Source organism: Eucyclogobius newberryi, unplaced genomic scaffold (genome assembly GCF_026437365.1).
Source record: "Eucyclogobius newberryi isolate DKJ021-1_F unplaced genomic scaffold, fEucNew1.0.hap1 SCAF_5, whole genome shotgun sequence".
NCBI lineage: Eukaryota > Metazoa > Chordata > Actinopteri > Gobiiformes > Gobiidae > Eucyclogobius > Eucyclogobius newberryi.
In genome coordinates, this window is record NW_027316167.1 from 20,784,291 (window position 1) to 20,803,034 (window position 18,744).

Genomic DNA, 18,744 nt, shown 5'->3' on the forward strand with positions numbered 1-18,744 from the left:
CATTGGACTGCATGAAGATGGACAGAAAAGATGATGTATTTTAAATGACTAAAGTGCTGAATTCTGTTTAAATAATAGTAATCTTGTCTTTTGTTTGTTTTTTTGTTTTCTCTGTAGCCAACACCGCCTCCACCTGTAATGACCCAGGCGTCCCAGTGAACGGCTCTCGATATGGGGACAGCCGAGAGCCTGGAGACAGCATGACATTTCAGTGTGATCCTGGATACCAGCTGCAGGGACAAGACACCATTACATGTGTACGCATGGACAACCGCTTCTACTGGAAACCAGACCCACCCACATGCATAGGTATGGGAACCTTCTGCACCCTATTGGATTTATAATATTATGCGCTGTCTGAAATTTACCTTGCCATTTGTAAGTGAGCGGTCATATTTAAATTACCTCAGTACAAATTATGTGACCTTCTTTTTCTGCAATTAGTTTAAATGAGTTACAAGTATATGAGAGCTGGAAGCTGAAAGTCAGTTAGTTGCACTCCAGGAAACAGCATATCCTTTATTAAATCAGATGGAAAATATCAAAATTGTTTGCACTCTTTTTTACTATTATCACCACCATTTAGCCCACCTGCTGCGTGTGCCTCAGTGAGCTTCCACATCCCACTCCAAGCTGCTTTTGCCCAATTTATTTTCTACCTCATAACTTTAATTAGTCTTATTTATTCCTCAAAACTATTTTATTTGTCTTGCTTGTTTTCATAATTGGTTTAACAGAGATTTTATTCATTGGTTTATTTGTCTGTGTTTTGTAATGGAGTCTACTACATGGTCCAATCAGAGTACTGAATTTGGATTACGTTCATGTTGAGGTGCATAATATTACAGTGTAAAAAATATAACAAAGGATTGAAAACAGTTTTATGTTGGTCTCATTGTTATGCTTTTATTTATCACTGTTCAGAGAATGGAAAATCACACATGCGCTCACCACACGAGCAATGTTTTCCATTTTTCTCACTTTATCGTGCAGTTAGGAATCTAATTTGCAAGAGCAAGTAGCACGAAATGAAAGAAGAACTGTATCAGAATGCAGTTACTCAAAATTAATCTTCTGAATAGTAATAATAATCTTCTATTGATTATTTTAGTAATCGAGTAATTCAATTAATCAGTAATGGTTCAATTTTTGTTGTACATTCCGTAAACCATTTAAAAGCATATACATATTTTTTTTAAATAAACGTTATAGTTCATAGTAATACACAAATAATAAAATAACATGTTTTCACATAATTACGTCTCCAAAACTGAAATATTTCACTTCACCAGTCCAAACTGTTCTATTTGTATATAAAGAATATAGATAAAGGACTAATTAACTTGTCACTAGACTGTTTGTGGACAGTTACAGAAGCCATGAATTCATTTTAAGAAACTTGTAAAATATAATGGTGAGTGAGACCAGTGATGCCTGGTGTTTTGAGCTGTAACTGCATTTTGCAGCATTAGCATCACACCGCCCTCTCCCCTGTTGTGCTTTAGTTGCTGCAGGTCCGTGCGGAACAAGCTCTGTGTAAAACAAAAGCGCTACAATCATTCCGTGCGCTCCGAGCGCCCACAGATCCACGTGTTTTGAATTAAAATGAGGCAATAAAATAATAATCGAAGCTTTTTTGTAAACACATTACTCAATTTAGTCTATTAATCATTGAAGCCCTAATTCTGAATTTTCATGTATTCAATAACTTCTCAACATGTTAACAAAAGGTGAACATGTTGCAAGAAATAAAGCTTCCATGTCTCCACTACAATTTATATCATACGCTTTCCATCATTGTTGTCAAGTTGTCCATTTGCGATAGCCCTGAAACCGTCATTTCCCCATGATTTGTAACGTCCCGTTTTGCACCACAAAAACTCAAATGTACAGATCCAGACTTTGATCATTTCGGGATCTAGCACTGCACAAGTGTGTGAGCATGTTAATGCCTTTGTTTTGTCTCTTTCACTGTTGGTAATCCATTCACACCCACATGGACGCCACTAAATGCCTTTTTATGTTTGAAATTCAGCCTTTGTGTCCCTAAATTACAACTGCAGCTGTATGCTCAATACCAGCACCCCTTCCCTGTTATTGCACCTCTGCACTCTAATTTGTTGTGAGATAACGGGACCGCCAGGAGTGGTTCACTGTTAATTACCCCCTAGTCTAATACTTGGTAACTAAATCTACCAGGTAACCCTGATTCTGTTTTGCACTTTTAACCCTGGTCGCTACCTGTGGATGTAATATTAGCTGTCCATCAGGGCTAATTCGCCAGCACTGTCTTACTAATGCTTATGCTGTGCTGCTGCCTTTGCAGCAGTGGGGCTCATCAAAGTGGTCCGTCAAGGGTCATTCTCATTTTACATCAGCCTATTATTTCTTCCCGTCCCTCTCTTTTTTTCTGCCTGTCTTCAGCTACCTGTGGAGGTAATGTCAGCGGTCCATCCGGAGTTATCCTGTCTCCTAACTACCCCCAGCCCTATCCAGCGGGAAAGGAGTGCGACTGGAGAATACAAGTCAACCCGGATTTTGTCATAGCATTAATCTTTAAAAGGTTTGACTACACACACATTTTCACCAGTGCAAATTTGGCATCTCATTTCACTGTAGATATGTAAAATCTGCCATTTTAATGATTCATGCTTAATTTAGCATTATAAAAATATCAGCTTTGGCCAGGGATATTATGTTTTTTGGTCTGCCAATTCTGATGACTGCAGCCTCTCATTTTCTGCCAAAGTGGACAAAGCTTCAAATTTGTCAAAGGTTAATATAAAAGTTCGACCTGACAAAAGTACATTTGGCAATGACTCAGATAAACTTAGTAAGGGCTCGTAATTGAATATAGATTTGGCGGACATCTTAGTGGTCAATTGTTTCTCTTCAGTTCAAAGTCTTAACTGCTAAAGATATAATGAAAAGAGTGAGAAAGTCAATGTTATTATTCTAATTGTTCACACACTCACAGAGGTGAAAACATAAGTATACATATGACAACATTTGAATGGATCATCCCAGTTTTCACATGATATCAAATATATAATATGCATTTGTTTTATAATTACATTGTGCTGACTGCTCACCCTTTAATTAAAGCAAAACAAACTTGATTCACTTTAAATTATGTATTCTAAACCATAATTTGAAAGCTTTCAATGATGGATGACGTTTAGATTTGAATAATTCTGTCTGAATTGACTGGACATTATTGGCTCTTATACCTCTGCCCAGTCTTAAGTCTGTCACAGCTTCAATATTTAAACCCTGAACATGTCATTTTTGCAGACAGTATTAACATGGATCAGCTTTATGTTTGGAAACACAAAGCTCATGCATAGATAAGCCTGTTCTGAACCACTGAGCTTTAAAATGTCTTATACTTCATTTTATGCTTTTATGTTTCATGTTTTTATAATCAGTGTTTGACAAGTGTATTTCAGCAGTGGGTGCTGGCATAAGCTAGATGTAAAATCCACTTCATCCATTTTGACTCAGTGACGATTATTGCTTTGTGGCCCATGATGTAAACCCTGAGATTAGTGAAGACTAAGAATGTCAATATGTCTTCTATGAACTGTCAAACGGATGGGTGGATGTTTTACACTTTTCCACACTTTACTACCAGGAAGTAAATCAGTAAGTCACTAAATGTTTATGGAACGAGATACAGATGAATTACATATTTTGCATATCATTGTTAACTGTATTCCTGTGAATGTACTTATATATTCAACTTGTATGTTATTTACCACCTCTCTCTCTCTCTCTTGCTCTCGCTCTCTATCTATTTATATATATATATATATATGCAGGTACTATATATAGGTGGACTTTATGACAAGTCGGAGACTAGGCTAACATCACCTCTATCAAAGCAAACACTCTGTAGGAAGCCTGTCTGGAGGTGTGCTTTCATACTATAGCCTCGGGAGGACTGGGTGTCATCATATTTGTAAAGAGAGACGAGGAGGATGTGTCAGAGTGGAAAACTTTAAAAAGAAGCCAGTACAAGGAACTACAATGAGCTCACACTACACTTTGAACATTCACTGCTAGAGGTTGGAGGATATAAGGTCGCTTTACTTTATTGCCAAATAAAGTGCAAATACTCAAGCATAGACCGTATAGCTTGAATGTTGATATTATTTCTTGCTAATCTAAATTATAAACTGATGAGCAATTCTAATTACATATTTTTAAGTAGTTTATTTAGTATTCAATTGTATATTTGCATTGTGCACTGAGATTATTGGATCTCAAATAGAGCTCATGAAAGTTGAAATGCCATTTTTGCCATTTTTATGCCCACAGTTTTAACATGGAGCCCAGTTATGACTTTCTGCACATCTACGAAGGTGAGGACTCTAATGGACCTTTGCTTGCAAGTCTCCAAGGCAACCAGGCCCCAGATCGCATTGAGAGCAGCAGCAACAGTCTCTTCCTGGCGTTCAGGTCAGATGCTTCGCTGGGCATGTCCGGGTTCGCCATCGAATTCAGAGGTAATTCAACATTTCACATTTTATCCTGACTAAACAGGCAATTTCTAAGTACATATATTAAGTACAAAAATAATCGCTCTGTCTCTCTGGGATGTGCTCTGTTTTAAACTGAATGGATTTAGCCGAAAATCTGAATCATCTCAAAATATGTTATTTAAACATATGGTATATTGATAGCCGCAGTTCACAATAGTGACAAAATTATTATATTTTTATTTGTGCCTAAAACTGATGTGTGTCTTGACTGCAGGAGAATAAACATCACTCAAAACGCTCAAATCACTCTAAATACATCTTTAATCATTATGACATGGTTAAAAGCTCTTAAAAGTACATTTAGCATTTGTCTGTCGGCCTCTCAGTAACTTACACATCTCTGTCCTTTTGTCATTGATTTGCTGGCTTCCATCTGCCATATTTCTAATTAAAATACAACCTTAATCATCTCCTTCATTCACTCCCATCCTGCCCTCCCGCTCTTTCATTCTCGTTATGTCTCACCAAATCTCACGCTCTGTGTCTGTCAAGCCCAATATCTCATTCTCATTGGCTGATCACTGAATAGCAAACAAGCTGGATCAGTGCCAAGTTGTAAAGATACGAGGCACATTTTGATTGCGTCATCCCCCATTGAATCATAATTTCACTTTTAGGGGTTGTACCTGAATGCTAATTGTCTAAAAAACACAAAATATGTGGTTACATGTAAAATGTCACATATAAATAGTCTCCTTTGTGCACAGAAAAACCGAGAGAGGCCTGTTTTGACCCTGGGAACATAATGAACGCCAGTCGAACCGGATATGACTTTAAACTGGGATCTCAGGTGTCCTACCAGTGTCACCATGGCTACAACACAGTGGGCGGAGACACTATCACCTGCACTATGGGGCCCGATGGAAAACCAATTTGGGACAAGCCACTGCCATCATGTAAAGGTAAAGGTTGTTGTTGAAGTAATTAATGTAATTCGATATACGCATTTGTCTTGAGGAATATGATAAACTTATATATATATATATATATATATATATATATATATATATATATATACCACCACTATGTCCATTACCATTCGGTCTGTCTGTATCTGGAAGTCCCAGAGGACCTTGGCTCGGTCGTTCTCCACCATCTTTGGAGGTGTTTCCCACTTTGACCTTGGGGTCTCCAGCCCATACTCTGCACATATGTTTCTGTACACTATGCCAGCACCTGGTTTGGCGCTCCATGTATGCTGTCCCTGCCAGCATCTTGCACCCTGCAGTTATGTGTGGGATGGTCTCAGGGCCCCCTTTGCACAGCCTACACCTTGGGTCTTGTCTGGTGTGGTAGCTCTGGGCCTCTATTGATCTGGTGTTCAGGGCCTGCTCCTGTGCTGCCATGATCAGGGCCTCTGTGCTGTCCTTCAGACCGGCTCTTTCTAACCATTGGTAGGATTTCATGATATCAGCCACTTCAGTTATGTTCCGGTGGTACATCTCATGTAGGGGCTTGTCCTCCCATGATGCTCCCTCCAGCACCTCATCATCCTCTATTCCTCAGAGACATTCACTGAGCACGTCATCTGTAGGAGCCTTGTCCCTGATGTACTTATGGATCTTGGACGTTTTGTCCTGGATAGTGGCTCTTACGCTCACTAGTCCTCAGCCTCCTTCCTTACGGCTAGTGTACAGTCTCAGGATGCTGGATTTGGGATGGAACCCTCCATGCATGGTCAGGAGCTTTCGTGTCTTAAAATCTGTGGTCTGTATCCACCTTTGGCCAACTGATTATTCCTGCAGGGTATCGGATCACTGGCACGTAGCTGTTTATAGCCCGGGATTTTTTCTTACCATTGAGCTGGCTTCTGAGGACTTGCCTCACTCGTTGTAGGTATTTCCTGGTTACCTCTTCGAGGTTGCCATTTGCCTGTGGGATTCCTAGGTACTTGTAACTGTCCTCAATGTCTGCTATTGTTCCATCTGGGAGTGAGACCCCCTCTGTGTGGACTACCTTCCCTCTTTTAGTCACCATCCGCCCACACTTCTCTAGTCTGAATGACATTCCGATATCTGAGCTGTAGATCCTGGTGGTGTGGATCAGGGAGTCAATGTCCTGCTCGCTCTTAGCATACAGCTTGATGTCATCCATGTAGAGGAGGTGACTGATGGTGGCCCCATTCCTGAGTCGGTATCCATAGCCAGTCTTGTTGATTATTTGGCTGAGGGGGTTCAGACCCATGCAGAACAGCAGTGGGGACAGCGCATCACCTTAGTATATGCCACATTTGACGGACAAGGGAAGAATTTAAACTATATATATATTCAAACCCACCTTTCCTAGATACTGTATAGATATGGTAACGTAGCATTGTGGGGGGCATGGTCAGTTGAGGAAGACACTGAGTTATTTTTGTTTGTATCTTTATACTATTAAGTGTTAAGTTTTGTGTCCTCTGCAAAACCCAAGATGGATAAACTCCCTCCAAATCTGTTTTGTGAAACATGAAGGTTATTTCCACTGAGGCAGAAAACTCAGCGTTAACTCTTAAACTCAGGTTTATTGAATCTCCTTTGTGGAACTGGCACTTTGAATGGACTGTTTCCCCACAGAGGTGTGTGAACCTTCCGTTGGTTGGCAATCCCTTGGATGCTGACTGTATCTGTGCTCTGGGCCAGATGAACTACAGTCAGAATCAAGAAAGGTTCATTGCCCATTGCCATTGTCAGTGAACAAACTTAACAAACTAGGAGCTTGCTTCAGCGATATGGTGCAACATGAAACAAAGAGTAATAATGGAAAATATTAACTATGAATAAAATAAAACATGCACAACCTGACGGACCTCAGCCGGCTCAAATGTGGAGCTGTGCTCCCTCTCCCTCCTCCCACGACAGTTCTGCGGACTTTACAGGCATGTATGTAATGTATGCATGTAATGAAAAGAGCAGGAGAAGAGCTGGGGACAACACCTGGAGATCACATGTGTGTCTTGTTTGTAAAGGGCTTAGGAAATTCATAAAAATAAAGTGTTTCTAAATTTAATTAAAACAGACTAAATACACAAAATGTAGATGCATGGAAGGGAATTAACTAGGGGGCTCTTTTCATTTACATTGGGACAGTGCATACCACATTTTATTGTATTTTGCTTTTTTTTGTTGTTACCAAGTCAGTAGCTCTCAGTTGTACTTAGGGAAAAAAGCCAAAATGTCATACAGTTCCATAACTGCAGCCTTGTGTGAGACTGATAGTCCATGGCCTGTAATTCCCCAGCATTAGTGCGTATCTGTGAGCCTCTGTGGCGGATGTGCACTGTGCATCCGAGACAGGCTGTCAACAATTGGGAGGCTGAACTGTCGCTTTGATTGACAGCTCCGAGAGCCAAGAAAGCGACACCTGCCAAACTGCCATTCTGGGCTTTATGTGACTGTGCATCTGTGTGTGATCTCCAAAGTAAAAGAGCCCTGACCCGGTGCCACGTGGGGAGAAAATTCAAATAAGTTACAGAGAAAGGTGATGAGACAAGGGAAGAATTTAAACTAACACCCGCTTTGAATGTGTTAAGCATTCAAAAGGTTTAGAACTTGTGCATAAAGTTTGAGAGACAGTCGAATGGCAGTGTGGCTGGAAGAGTGGTAGAAGATTGGATAATTGCACAGGCAGCAACAATAGCTGTTAAATACTCTCATCATTTTTTCAGGTTGGGTTCAACCAGTTTCTTTCAGGATAATGGCACCATTTATCTAGACAATAGGTACAGCATCTTCCACATTTGTATGTTCTAACCTAAAATCTATGAAGAGGTTTTCATTTAGGAATAATAAAAATACAAATGGATGAGATTTTTTTTTAAATGCATGCTTTGTTTACGTACTACAAAGGATACATAACAAACCAACGTCACCCAAATATTTTTCTATCTAATGATATAATATAAGATAAAAATATATAGGCCATTTAAGCGCATTCTTATGCAAACGGATCAGCATGTATAAAATGTTAAGTGCTAATTCACATTTTTAGTTGCCTTGAAATACAGACTTAATATTGTGCAATGGCCTATTAACCCTTCCTTTCAAAAATGTATTTTCACATTTAGACTAATTTCACTTGTATGATACATGAATATACGCCTTGACATGTCAGCAGCCGTCATTACGCTGATGAATCACACATCTCGGTGTCAGTCTTCAGAGGCGCTATATTGGATTCTTCGCCCCACACAGTTCAAGGGGGCGGGGGATTTTTGGCGTAGCACTGTCTGTCTGTCTGTCTGTCTGTCTGACTTTGGGCAGCTCCTGAGGCTTTTAGACCAAACTCATTAGACAAGGTGAGACCCCTTTAAATAATACATCTCCACTTTACACTCCGTCTGCTCTTTTTTCCTTTTCATTCCCCTCGTCCCCTCGCCGCACCCTCTCGCCTGTAACTACTCCTGTCTCCTGGACCTCCTACCTTCTCTTTCTGTCTGTGATTTACTATATATTTTACCTGATAGTTCTCTCTTCGACTTACTTTGCCTCTCTTGCTCCCTCACAAGCGTTCACTATCTCAGACCGCTCTTTTATTGGTTTCCATGGTAACTAAGAGCTGGTGCGAGGAAGACGGAATTCTCTGTGACTGTTGATAGGGTTGTGTGTGCATAAAAGGCACAGAGACGTAGCTATTACCGAGGGCCGCCTAGAGGCACGCACGCACTTAAAACACACATACGTACAGCAGTGGAGCCTGTGATACTCTGTGGAGGTACACAAATATCTTTAGGAATTTATTTATATTATAACTAGCCCTAAAACCATGAAATTCCCACAAAGTCATGTGATATGTTCAACCTGTTTGATTAATTACTCAAAGTATTCTACTGTATATTAAATGACATATGAGGCATATTTGATATAATATTCTTAGTAAGAGATGCCTTCTTTATTAGCAGTTCTTGGATTGTAAAAAATGACAGAATATCCTACATTGAGAATCAGAATGACTTATTCTTCTCCAAGCAGAAATTATTGTTGTTAAAGACATGCAATCGACCAGCAGAAGGAAACAAATAAGGATGAATGAAACTAAATTAAATATCAGTATCATAATTGAATATAACACAGTAAATCAGTTTCTTATCAACTAAACTAAACTTGTGTTATATTCAGTTATGATACTGATATTACTGATATTTACTGATACTGATATTTAATTCGATCTTGTGTATAAACAAGATCGTTTACGTATTGACATCAAAATATTGTTCCATTTCCATATTTACATGTTCCTGTACAGTTTTACAAGTGAGATGAAGATTGTACCATGAGAAAGAGAATAAGATTTTCGGTGTTTCTCATTGGAGCAGCCTGGCAGTAACAGTCTATTGCAGAACAAACGGACGGGAGGGAAGAAGAAGAATAGTTATTTTGGAACGAATAAAGCTCCACCCTCACAACATTTCCAGTTTATTGAGTCTATTAGTGTTACTCAGGCGTTTGTGATTTCTGTGGTGGGGCTAAAAGTAGCATTATTGTGACCCTGGAAAGCAGTGTAAACGAAAGTACATAACCTCCATTCAACATTTTTCCTCAAGTATACGATTGAAGCGTAACACAGAGAAAATGTGGCTACAGTGAATGGCGGTTACATGTTCTGGCAATTTGACCCTGCAACTGTACGCGTATACAATCAGATCAGGTAATCATTTGGGACGTTTTTTGCACATGCCCATCTTATTAATGTTTCACAAATTGTAATGATCAATTGGACAACCGTTTTCGCATGTGGTCAGAAAAGACAATTCTACAGTTGTAGGGCTGAAATTAATATACTTGAGTAAAAGTACAAATTAAGTATTAGTATAGTAGTATTCTGACTGATGTGTTCCTGCCACAAAGATTTCATCAGGAGCCAGGAAGAGCCTAATGCCCTATTCATTCTCTTGTCCCTGTCTCACACATCTCACACATGTGGTCAGCAACACCGCGGTTGAACACATTCTCTCTCTTTTCCCTCTGTCCCAGTTCTTAAAACGCTGCAGTTAAAGGTCCGATCAACCTATATCAATCTATTCACTGCTCGGATTTAACTAATCAAATACAGTAGGTCCTCTCCTCCTACTGGATAACTGCTGCAGGTGATGATCTTTCAGCTGCAACACGGTATTTAAACCAGACTGATGCAGTGAGTGGCTTCTCATTTATGAAACAACCATGTGGAAAGACAAATCCCGTGGTCATGGAAAAGATGTCAGTTTGAGAAGGGTCAAATCATTGGCATCAAGCAGAGAAAACATGTAAGAAGTAGTCTACAGATGTGAACCCCAGTGAGAGTGTTTGAGCTGGAGAAGGCTTTGTGCAGTGGTCACTCTCTCACATCATCAATACAAGATCAACTGGCGAAAAATAAAAATGCAACACTGGATGGAAATGAATCTTTTAATGAGTGAGTCCACACAGCGAAATCAAAAATGTAGAAGTGAAAGGAAAAAAAGTAAGGGGGGCCTACGTGGAGGTGAAAGGGACAAAACATGTAAAGTAAAGTGTATATAAAGTAAAACAAGACATTTTAAAATACAGATACCTGAACAATCTGCTTTGTTACTTGCCACAGCTATGAATGACAATTCAGGTGACAATTTTAACCTACCTAAGTTACCTACCTGTAAAGAGCTAGCGTTTCAGTGTTGTTAGCGCTTCCCTTCGGACAGATGAGATGGTCCCTTATCAGAGCTTGAATGATTGATGCATTCACTCTTTTGTCCAGTTTATGGAATTCAACCTTCTTTTTCCATGAATGGACTATGCCATGGCTGTCTGGACGATTGAGGGACACAGAAAATGTATTACACAAACCAACTAGATTAAAATTCAGGGCAAAATAGTTTAGCATTAATGTGTTCCTCACAGTTTACTCTTTGCGCTCAGTCTTTGGAAAAGCTTCAGCTGAAAGTTTGAGACAACTGAGAAACTGTTTTCATCTTAGTAACCCATCTATGTTTGAGAAAATATTAAATGAAACACAGACAGTTAGAGGTAGGACTACAAAAGTGTGTATGGATGATCAAAGCAGGTTTATATATACAGTATGTGTAAGACTGTGACTTGCATTTGCTGCACCTAATTGTGTGTGTGTCTCTGTGTTTGCATGTTAGTGTGTGGGTGTGCGTGACTGATCAAAGCACGTATACGAATACTTTTGAGAATTCTGACACTTGAGCCTATAGCGCTGCCGCTGGGAGATTGTAGGCAGAGCAAGTCAAGACCACGAGACCTGAGGCTTTGAATTCAGCCGCACAGAGAGCCTTTATTACAAAAAAAAGTCAAATCACTGTAAAAGTCCACTGTCAGGAGCGGTGGAAAAGGCAGATATTTAAGGAACTACACTGTACTAGAAACTTTAGAGAAGGTAAAGCGACTCCAGAATTGAACACAGTGGCTAAAGTGGGTAAAGGATGAACTAGATGTCGTTATAATTTAAAGTGGGAATGAAGCCAAAGGACTATTATTTGTTCAACTTGTAGAATGGTCCACAAGAGCTACATTATTCAACACACAACACACAGGGCCCTCTTTTAAGTGGCCAGTTTTATGAGGGTACATTTTTTGAGTCCTTAATACCAAGCTCTGCAGGACTGTTAACGTTTTCTTTGCTCAAAAAATCCTGCCCCACTGCGCACAGAGTCTTGATCGTGTAAATGGATGTCAGAATGTCAATGTCATTCCTCTACAAAATGTTCTCTCTCTTGGCAAACGTGTTTACAAAATGTTGTAAAAAAGTAAAACAGGACAAGTTTAAATCAAAATCACCAATGTAGAGGCAGTAGTTGTAATTGTGGGAAGAGTTTTTTTTAGTTTAATTCAACTCATGTTTTACTACTTGTGCAGTAAAATTACATTGAAGGGATAGTGAGGTGAGCATAGGTGATGAGGCCCGCTGGTGTGTTTGGCTCTGACAGATGTGTTACTACCACTCCACACCTCTGACACTCATTGCACTCAGGGACACCACGGCTTACTCTTTTTTCATTGACCTTGCTTGTTGTAGTCCGCAGTATGAATGTGTTCACGCCCACACATAAGGCTCATAACCCTCTTGGGAGCCGGAGGATGGATCAGGCCTGTGTTCTCGCTGCTTCTTGTGGGTCTTGTAATGGTAGTGGGGATTAATAGGCTTTTAGAAATTGCACAGCGCTGATACAGAAGATCCCACACTGCGCTGCAGCTCGCCGCACATAAATTAATTCAGGAGAGTTTTTCCTGCTGGCATGTTGTCAAAAGGATCTACTATGAAGAAGCTGCAATCATTTTCTTATGTCTGCAATAGTATGCAAATGTCGTAAAGCCATAGACTAAAGGGGCACTAGCTTTTCTGGTGGAGTCTGATGTCTGACTGTCTCAATAGAAATATTTTTCCTTTAGCATCAAACTTGTATATTTCTCCTTTGGGGCAAGTAGGTGGTCCGTTCATGCCAATAATTTTCCCAATTAATACAATTATATATATATATATATATATATATATATATATATTGTACATAAAATAAGTACTCGAGTGTCTATCTTTTGTATGAGTCTTGTATAGATACAGCTGATGCTAATTATATCCGCAAGATATGAGATAATTAAGCACGATGGGAACGAAGTAGTTTTCTTTTTAACATTCTTTTCTTCCTCCAGCCCCATGTGGAGGGCAGTACAGTGGATCAGAAGGGGTAGTGCTGTCTCCTAATTACCCTCTGAACTACACAACCAGACAAACATGCTCCTATTACATCACTGTGTCTACACAGTTTGGTGAGTACAATTACACACAACACAATTATGCTGTGGATGTTATATGATGGAAGTATAGTAAATAATGGGTATAATTTTCTAAAAAGCATGTGTATGCCTTTCTGCCTCTGTCCCCAGTGGTTTTTGGACAGTTTGCGGTTTTTCAGACGGCGATGAATGACTCTGTGGAGCTGTTTGACGGAGCCAATGAAAATGCTCGGCTGCTCAGTTCTCTGGCTGGATCACATTCTGGTAAGTTTACTATTTATAGGTTTCAGAACGATGAGAAAATAGAACCGTTACCATAGCGATTAACAATTTAAAACAAAATATACCTTTTGAGTCTGAAAATGATGAATAAAATCTTTTACCTTTGTAAGTAGACCCTTTAGTAAACTATACCATCAACTGGGGGCAAAAAGGAAGTAGATCACAACACATTTTCAATGATTAGCTAACATCAGACCTAAATGCTAACAGTTTTGAATTTGCTTTTCTATTGGTGAATGGAAAATACAATAGTCTAGGTATGTAATATATTACGGAAACGTAGAACTGCCAGTGTGGTGTAAACATTATTTTCCAGCTTTTTTGTTGATAATAAGAAGTTTCACATTTTAACGACTTTCTCATTATAATGACTTTAATTTCTCATTTTAAAATGCACATATTTTGCTCTTTTCAAGTCTTATAAAGGGCAAATCACTAAGAGCAATCTGTTGACAATCTGCAGGAAAAGCCAGGTGCTTTTCATTTTGCATGTTTAGTGCACAGCACACACAAACTCAACTTGCCTTGTGTGTTGCTTTCGTTCCAGAATTTAGAATTTAGTATTTCTTCATAAAAGTTTGAAGCATCTATAGAATTGAATGTAATATCTGTCAGTGCAATTTATATGCATAGAAGAACTTAAAAGCACTTGTGAAAGGCGCTATATAAAATAAATTATTAACTAATGAATGAATAATGTTCGGGTTTGCTGTCGGAAATGTATATTCGAGGGGAAATTTGAAAATGTCTACAATGACTTGTAGCACTTGTCCATACTATAGACTCTGTATTATGTAACATTACACAACCATCATCAAACTTGCTGGTGATGGACTGAAACCTCACTGGGATACGCGCAATGCAGTTGTTATGAACAGAGATTGTGAAATAGGTGGAGTAAAGACAACGGAAGAAATTATTGATTAGCATAGTTGCAGGCAAAATGTGCTCTTATAGCCGTGGAGTGTTGTGTTCTTCTCTTATCTGCTGTGGCCAGAGGGCATGCTGCAGGGGAATCCCTCTGGAGTTCACGCTGGATATTTTTTACTACTGCACACAGAGCTTTTATCACATTTCCCCTGCTTGGCTCTGTTTACGCAGTGGAAAAGTGTGCACTTTAATAAAGATAATTAGGCATCAACCAATCAAATGTTATTTTTGTGATTTAGTGCTTTTAAAACATCATTGTGTGAAATAGATGATTGGACATTTCCTGATATGTTATGTAGAGTTGAGAATAACTTCCACATTTTAATCAGCAATAAAGCGTTAATAAATACAGTGAGAAAATAGTGCCATTTCAAAATATTTTGTAAACTACAATTAAATTACCATTATACTGCGCTTTCTCCCTCTATTAATCCTAATTAACAGATTTTGAGCATCTGGAAAAGCACTACATGAGACTAATGCATTACAATTATCATTATCTACTAATACAAAATCATGAGTTGGTCATAATCAAAAGTGTTGGAGAAAAAGATTCAGTTGTATTTTGGAAAAAAAAAAAAAACTTTTCTATTCCTTAAATGGTCATGGGTCATTGTTCTACTTAAGAAGTGGGTGGATGTAGTGCTCCACTTAATGAAGCTCAACATGATGCAATTTTCTTTCCTCCCCAGCAGTATCCATCTATGTTGGTTCAAAGGAAAGAAGCTTGAATGGGCGACTTATTTTTAATGTTAATTTGGGTCTGATATGCCTCTTTTGGCTCAAACACTGCAAGTTGTGCTAAATAATGTTATCTGCCTCATTACGCTGCCCTACACACACACACACACACACACACACACTGAATACACATGCTCAGAGACAGACAAAAAGCATTGTAGCACATTGTTCAAGCTGAATGACTGATTATCCTGGCGCAAACATATTAACACACAGGGCTGCATACCAACACACGCACGCTCATTCTGATGCAGCTAATGATGGCTCTAAATGTCAGCCACACCAGGCCATGTTCCCCTCATTCATCATCGTTACTTGGGTCGCCTCTCTGTGTGCGCACTCACATATTATTGGTGCTGGGGAGTGCTGGCTCTTACTGTTGTAGGGCCCCTTCTGTAGAGCTCTGGTTCACTTGTGTTTTAATTCAAATTCAAGTAAAAAGTTGTCTTTAACATACATTCTAACATAAAGTATTGCCATCCATTTCATTTATTTATTTTTTTGCCATTGTTCAATTCCATTCCATCCTTCCATTACCGTTACTATATTGCAACATTATACATGAAAGTAAAAATCCACATGTTCTGGAGTGTGGAGAGGCCTAAGCTTATCCAGCCCTTGACATGTAATAACTGATCATAACCACACAAAATATAGTTGTCTTTGCTAGGCCTACATTTTTCAAGACAGTCCGATAAAAATAAATGAGACGGACAAGCAAAAAACACACTTTGGGAACACTTTCAGAAAATGTTTTAATTTTTTTACAGCTCAGATTTAGCATGGTAATAGGATGGAAATAGCTTGGTAACTGGAATAACCGATAAGTGCGTTTCCATTTTATTACCAAGTAAATCCAGAAATAGTGTATTATAATTCATTCATTCATTCATTTTCTACCGCTTGTTCCCGTTAGGGGTCGTGTGTGACTGAAGCCTATCCCAGTGACTTTGGGCTTTATGCGGGATACTTCCTAGACAGGGTTAACAAATAGAATTCATTTTAATGTTTTTTGCTTGTGTATGCCCTAGGGGAAACATTGCCTCTAGCCACCTCCCATCAGATTATGCTGCGGTTCAATGCCAAGAGTGGCCAGTCAGCTAGAGGCTTTCATTTTGTCTACCAAGGTAACAGTATTATTTCAAATTCAACATTCAAACACATGTCGCTGATTGTATATTGTTTAAACTTTTCACGTTCTAATTTTCAGCCGTACCAAGGACTAGTGACAGTCAGTGCAGCTCCGTGCCAGAACCACGATATGGTCGGCGCATTGGTTCAGAGTTCTCAGCGGGCTCTGTGGTCCGCTTTGAGTGCAGTCCAGGATATCTGCTCAAAGGATCCAGTGCAATCCAGTGTCAGGCGGTACCAGGGGCTCTCGCGCAGTGGAACGCATCCACACCGACCTGCATAGGTATATCTCTTTTACAAACCATATACCATAACTGCATATACTATGACAGAACGCATATTAATAAGTGTCACAATCACATACAAATAAATGCAATGAATAAAAAATGAGTCGAGAGTCATTTAAACTAATTACATCATTTGTATGCATTATATGTCACTTTCTCGCTCTCAGTCTATCCCCACACACGGAGCTAACAGTTTCAGCTGTCATTTTACTTCCTCAAATAAATAATCTTTGTTATCATATTCACTCAATGGCACCCTGTAGTGTTAATTTGAGGGCTGTAATGTCTCTCAGTGTGCACAAACCACATTGCTGCAACCCGTCATATTTGTTAGCCACTCCGTTAATAAACTTTGTCAACGAAATACATTTTTTATGTTATCATTCCAGTTCCCTGCAGTGGCAATTTGACAGAGCGCCGTGGTACCATCCTGTCGCCTGCATATCCTGAGCCGTACCCAAACAGCCTCAACTGCCTCTGGAGGATTCACGTCAGCGAGGGGGCTGGCATACAGGTGGGGAAATCTGCTCTGAATCACACTATAAGTAATTCTGGAAAGTCTCAATAATCTTTCATTTGCTTTGTGTTGTAGATTCAAGTGATGACGTTTGCTACCGAGCACAACTGGGATTCTCTGGAGATCTATGATGGAGGCGACATGACAGCTCCTAAATTAGGGTCATTTTCTGGTATGACAATATGCTCACGCTCTCCTCCTATCGCACACACAAGAGCGCTTACACAATAACTGTTGGCCATGTGATGGATGAGGCTTGACAGGTCTTAAACTATAGATCCGCACACATCCACTGCTGCACACCCATACATGGATAAGCACACAAGCAGGCAGCAGGGATTTGATGGATTACATATGACATGTCGCCCACCAGTGACACTGTATCCTTGTTTTAACACATACAATGTTACACTGGAGATCCGTGATGGATGACTTGTAATATTATGTAACGCAATAAATGTTTTCTAGATGAATTCACCGTCAGGTTAAGATTGAGAAGGGGAGGTGTGTCAGCATCAGGTTAGGTGACGGGAAAGAAAAAAGTGTCAGGGAGGAATAAAAAATGGTCTAACCTTTTCGAATTTCCCACTGAAGTTTCCCCTGTGACCTGCCCCAAGCTCATACCTGTCACACACCTATCACACTAGGAACATGCCACCTAGAGGGCACACACACACTTGCATGCACATAAATGGCTGTGCCCTTCTCAAGGAGCCACTCAGGAGAGAAGCCCACTCTAACCATGGTGACCACAGAGCGCCTGCACAGAGCCAGGTGACAAGAGCCTGACTATAATGGCCTCGATAATGGCTGTCCGTTTGGATGGATGACTAGCTGTCCAGAAAGGGCCAAGGGTTGTTCATCTACTGTGCCTGTCATGTACCTTTGCTCTGGAGGTTTGAATATAAACAGTAATACATCTATTTTTACTCCCTATCCTCTTTTGTCTTAAGCTACGATACTCGGCATGGACCAGAATGACTTAAATACCGCCTGCCTTTGCAAATGAATACACAGACTTTGTGTCACATCCATTAACACTTTTAAATAATAGAATTAAACAAGTGGGGCCGCCTTCTCTCCCAATGCACTTCACAAGTTACATCACTGCCAGTGTCCATCATTTAAATGTGACATAATTATTTTAAAGTTGGCTTTTATGAAATTTAAACCAGTGTTTAATTTGTAAATCAGACAATCCCAGAACATACATTTATTCACCTTCACACTAACTCCGTCCACTGCTCTGTGCGTGCTTGTGATTATTTATACATGAATGAACTTGTGAATGAAATAGTGACGTCAATAGACCTATTTCTATTATTAAAAGGGCTGTACCTTTTTTTTTCTTATACTAAAGTCAAATCAGGGTCAAAATGAGCTGTCTGCATCTAATATGGATTTGAAGATTTGATGATTTGATTCTTGGATAGAGTCTTAACATGTGTCTTTTGAATACTGCTGGATGAATGAGGGATTACACCGGCCAAATTATAAAGTGTTTTAATTTACGTGAAGAAGTGAGCTTTACTGTGACCAGAGGGAGGTATATGAACATATATACAACATTATCTGAAGACTGCTGCAAAACTTTGAAATTGATCATTTTTCACATTTAAGCA

General features: G+C 39.5%; 1 protein-coding gene across 1 annotated transcript in view; it reads left to right on the plus strand.

The window, feature by feature from the left end:
• LOC140380623 (CUB and sushi domain-containing protein 1-like) overlaps nucleotides 1-18,744 on the plus strand; it is a 357,895-nt gene that overhangs the window by 287,540 nt on the left and 51,611 nt on the right. The window contains exons 29-38 of the mRNA XM_072464482.1: nucleotides 118-309; nucleotides 2,425-2,563; nucleotides 4,321-4,508; nucleotides 5,252-5,446; nucleotides 13,151-13,267; nucleotides 13,385-13,498; nucleotides 16,219-16,314; nucleotides 16,398-16,601; nucleotides 16,995-17,119; nucleotides 17,198-17,294. Coding sequence (XP_072320583.1) covers nucleotides 118-309; nucleotides 2,425-2,563; nucleotides 4,321-4,508; nucleotides 5,252-5,446; nucleotides 13,151-13,267; nucleotides 13,385-13,498; nucleotides 16,219-16,314; nucleotides 16,398-16,601; nucleotides 16,995-17,119; nucleotides 17,198-17,294 — 1,467 coding nt within the window. The remainder of the gene's footprint in view (nucleotides 1-117; nucleotides 310-2,424; nucleotides 2,564-4,320; nucleotides 4,509-5,251; nucleotides 5,447-13,150; nucleotides 13,268-13,384; nucleotides 13,499-16,218; nucleotides 16,315-16,397; nucleotides 16,602-16,994; nucleotides 17,120-17,197; nucleotides 17,295-18,744) is intronic.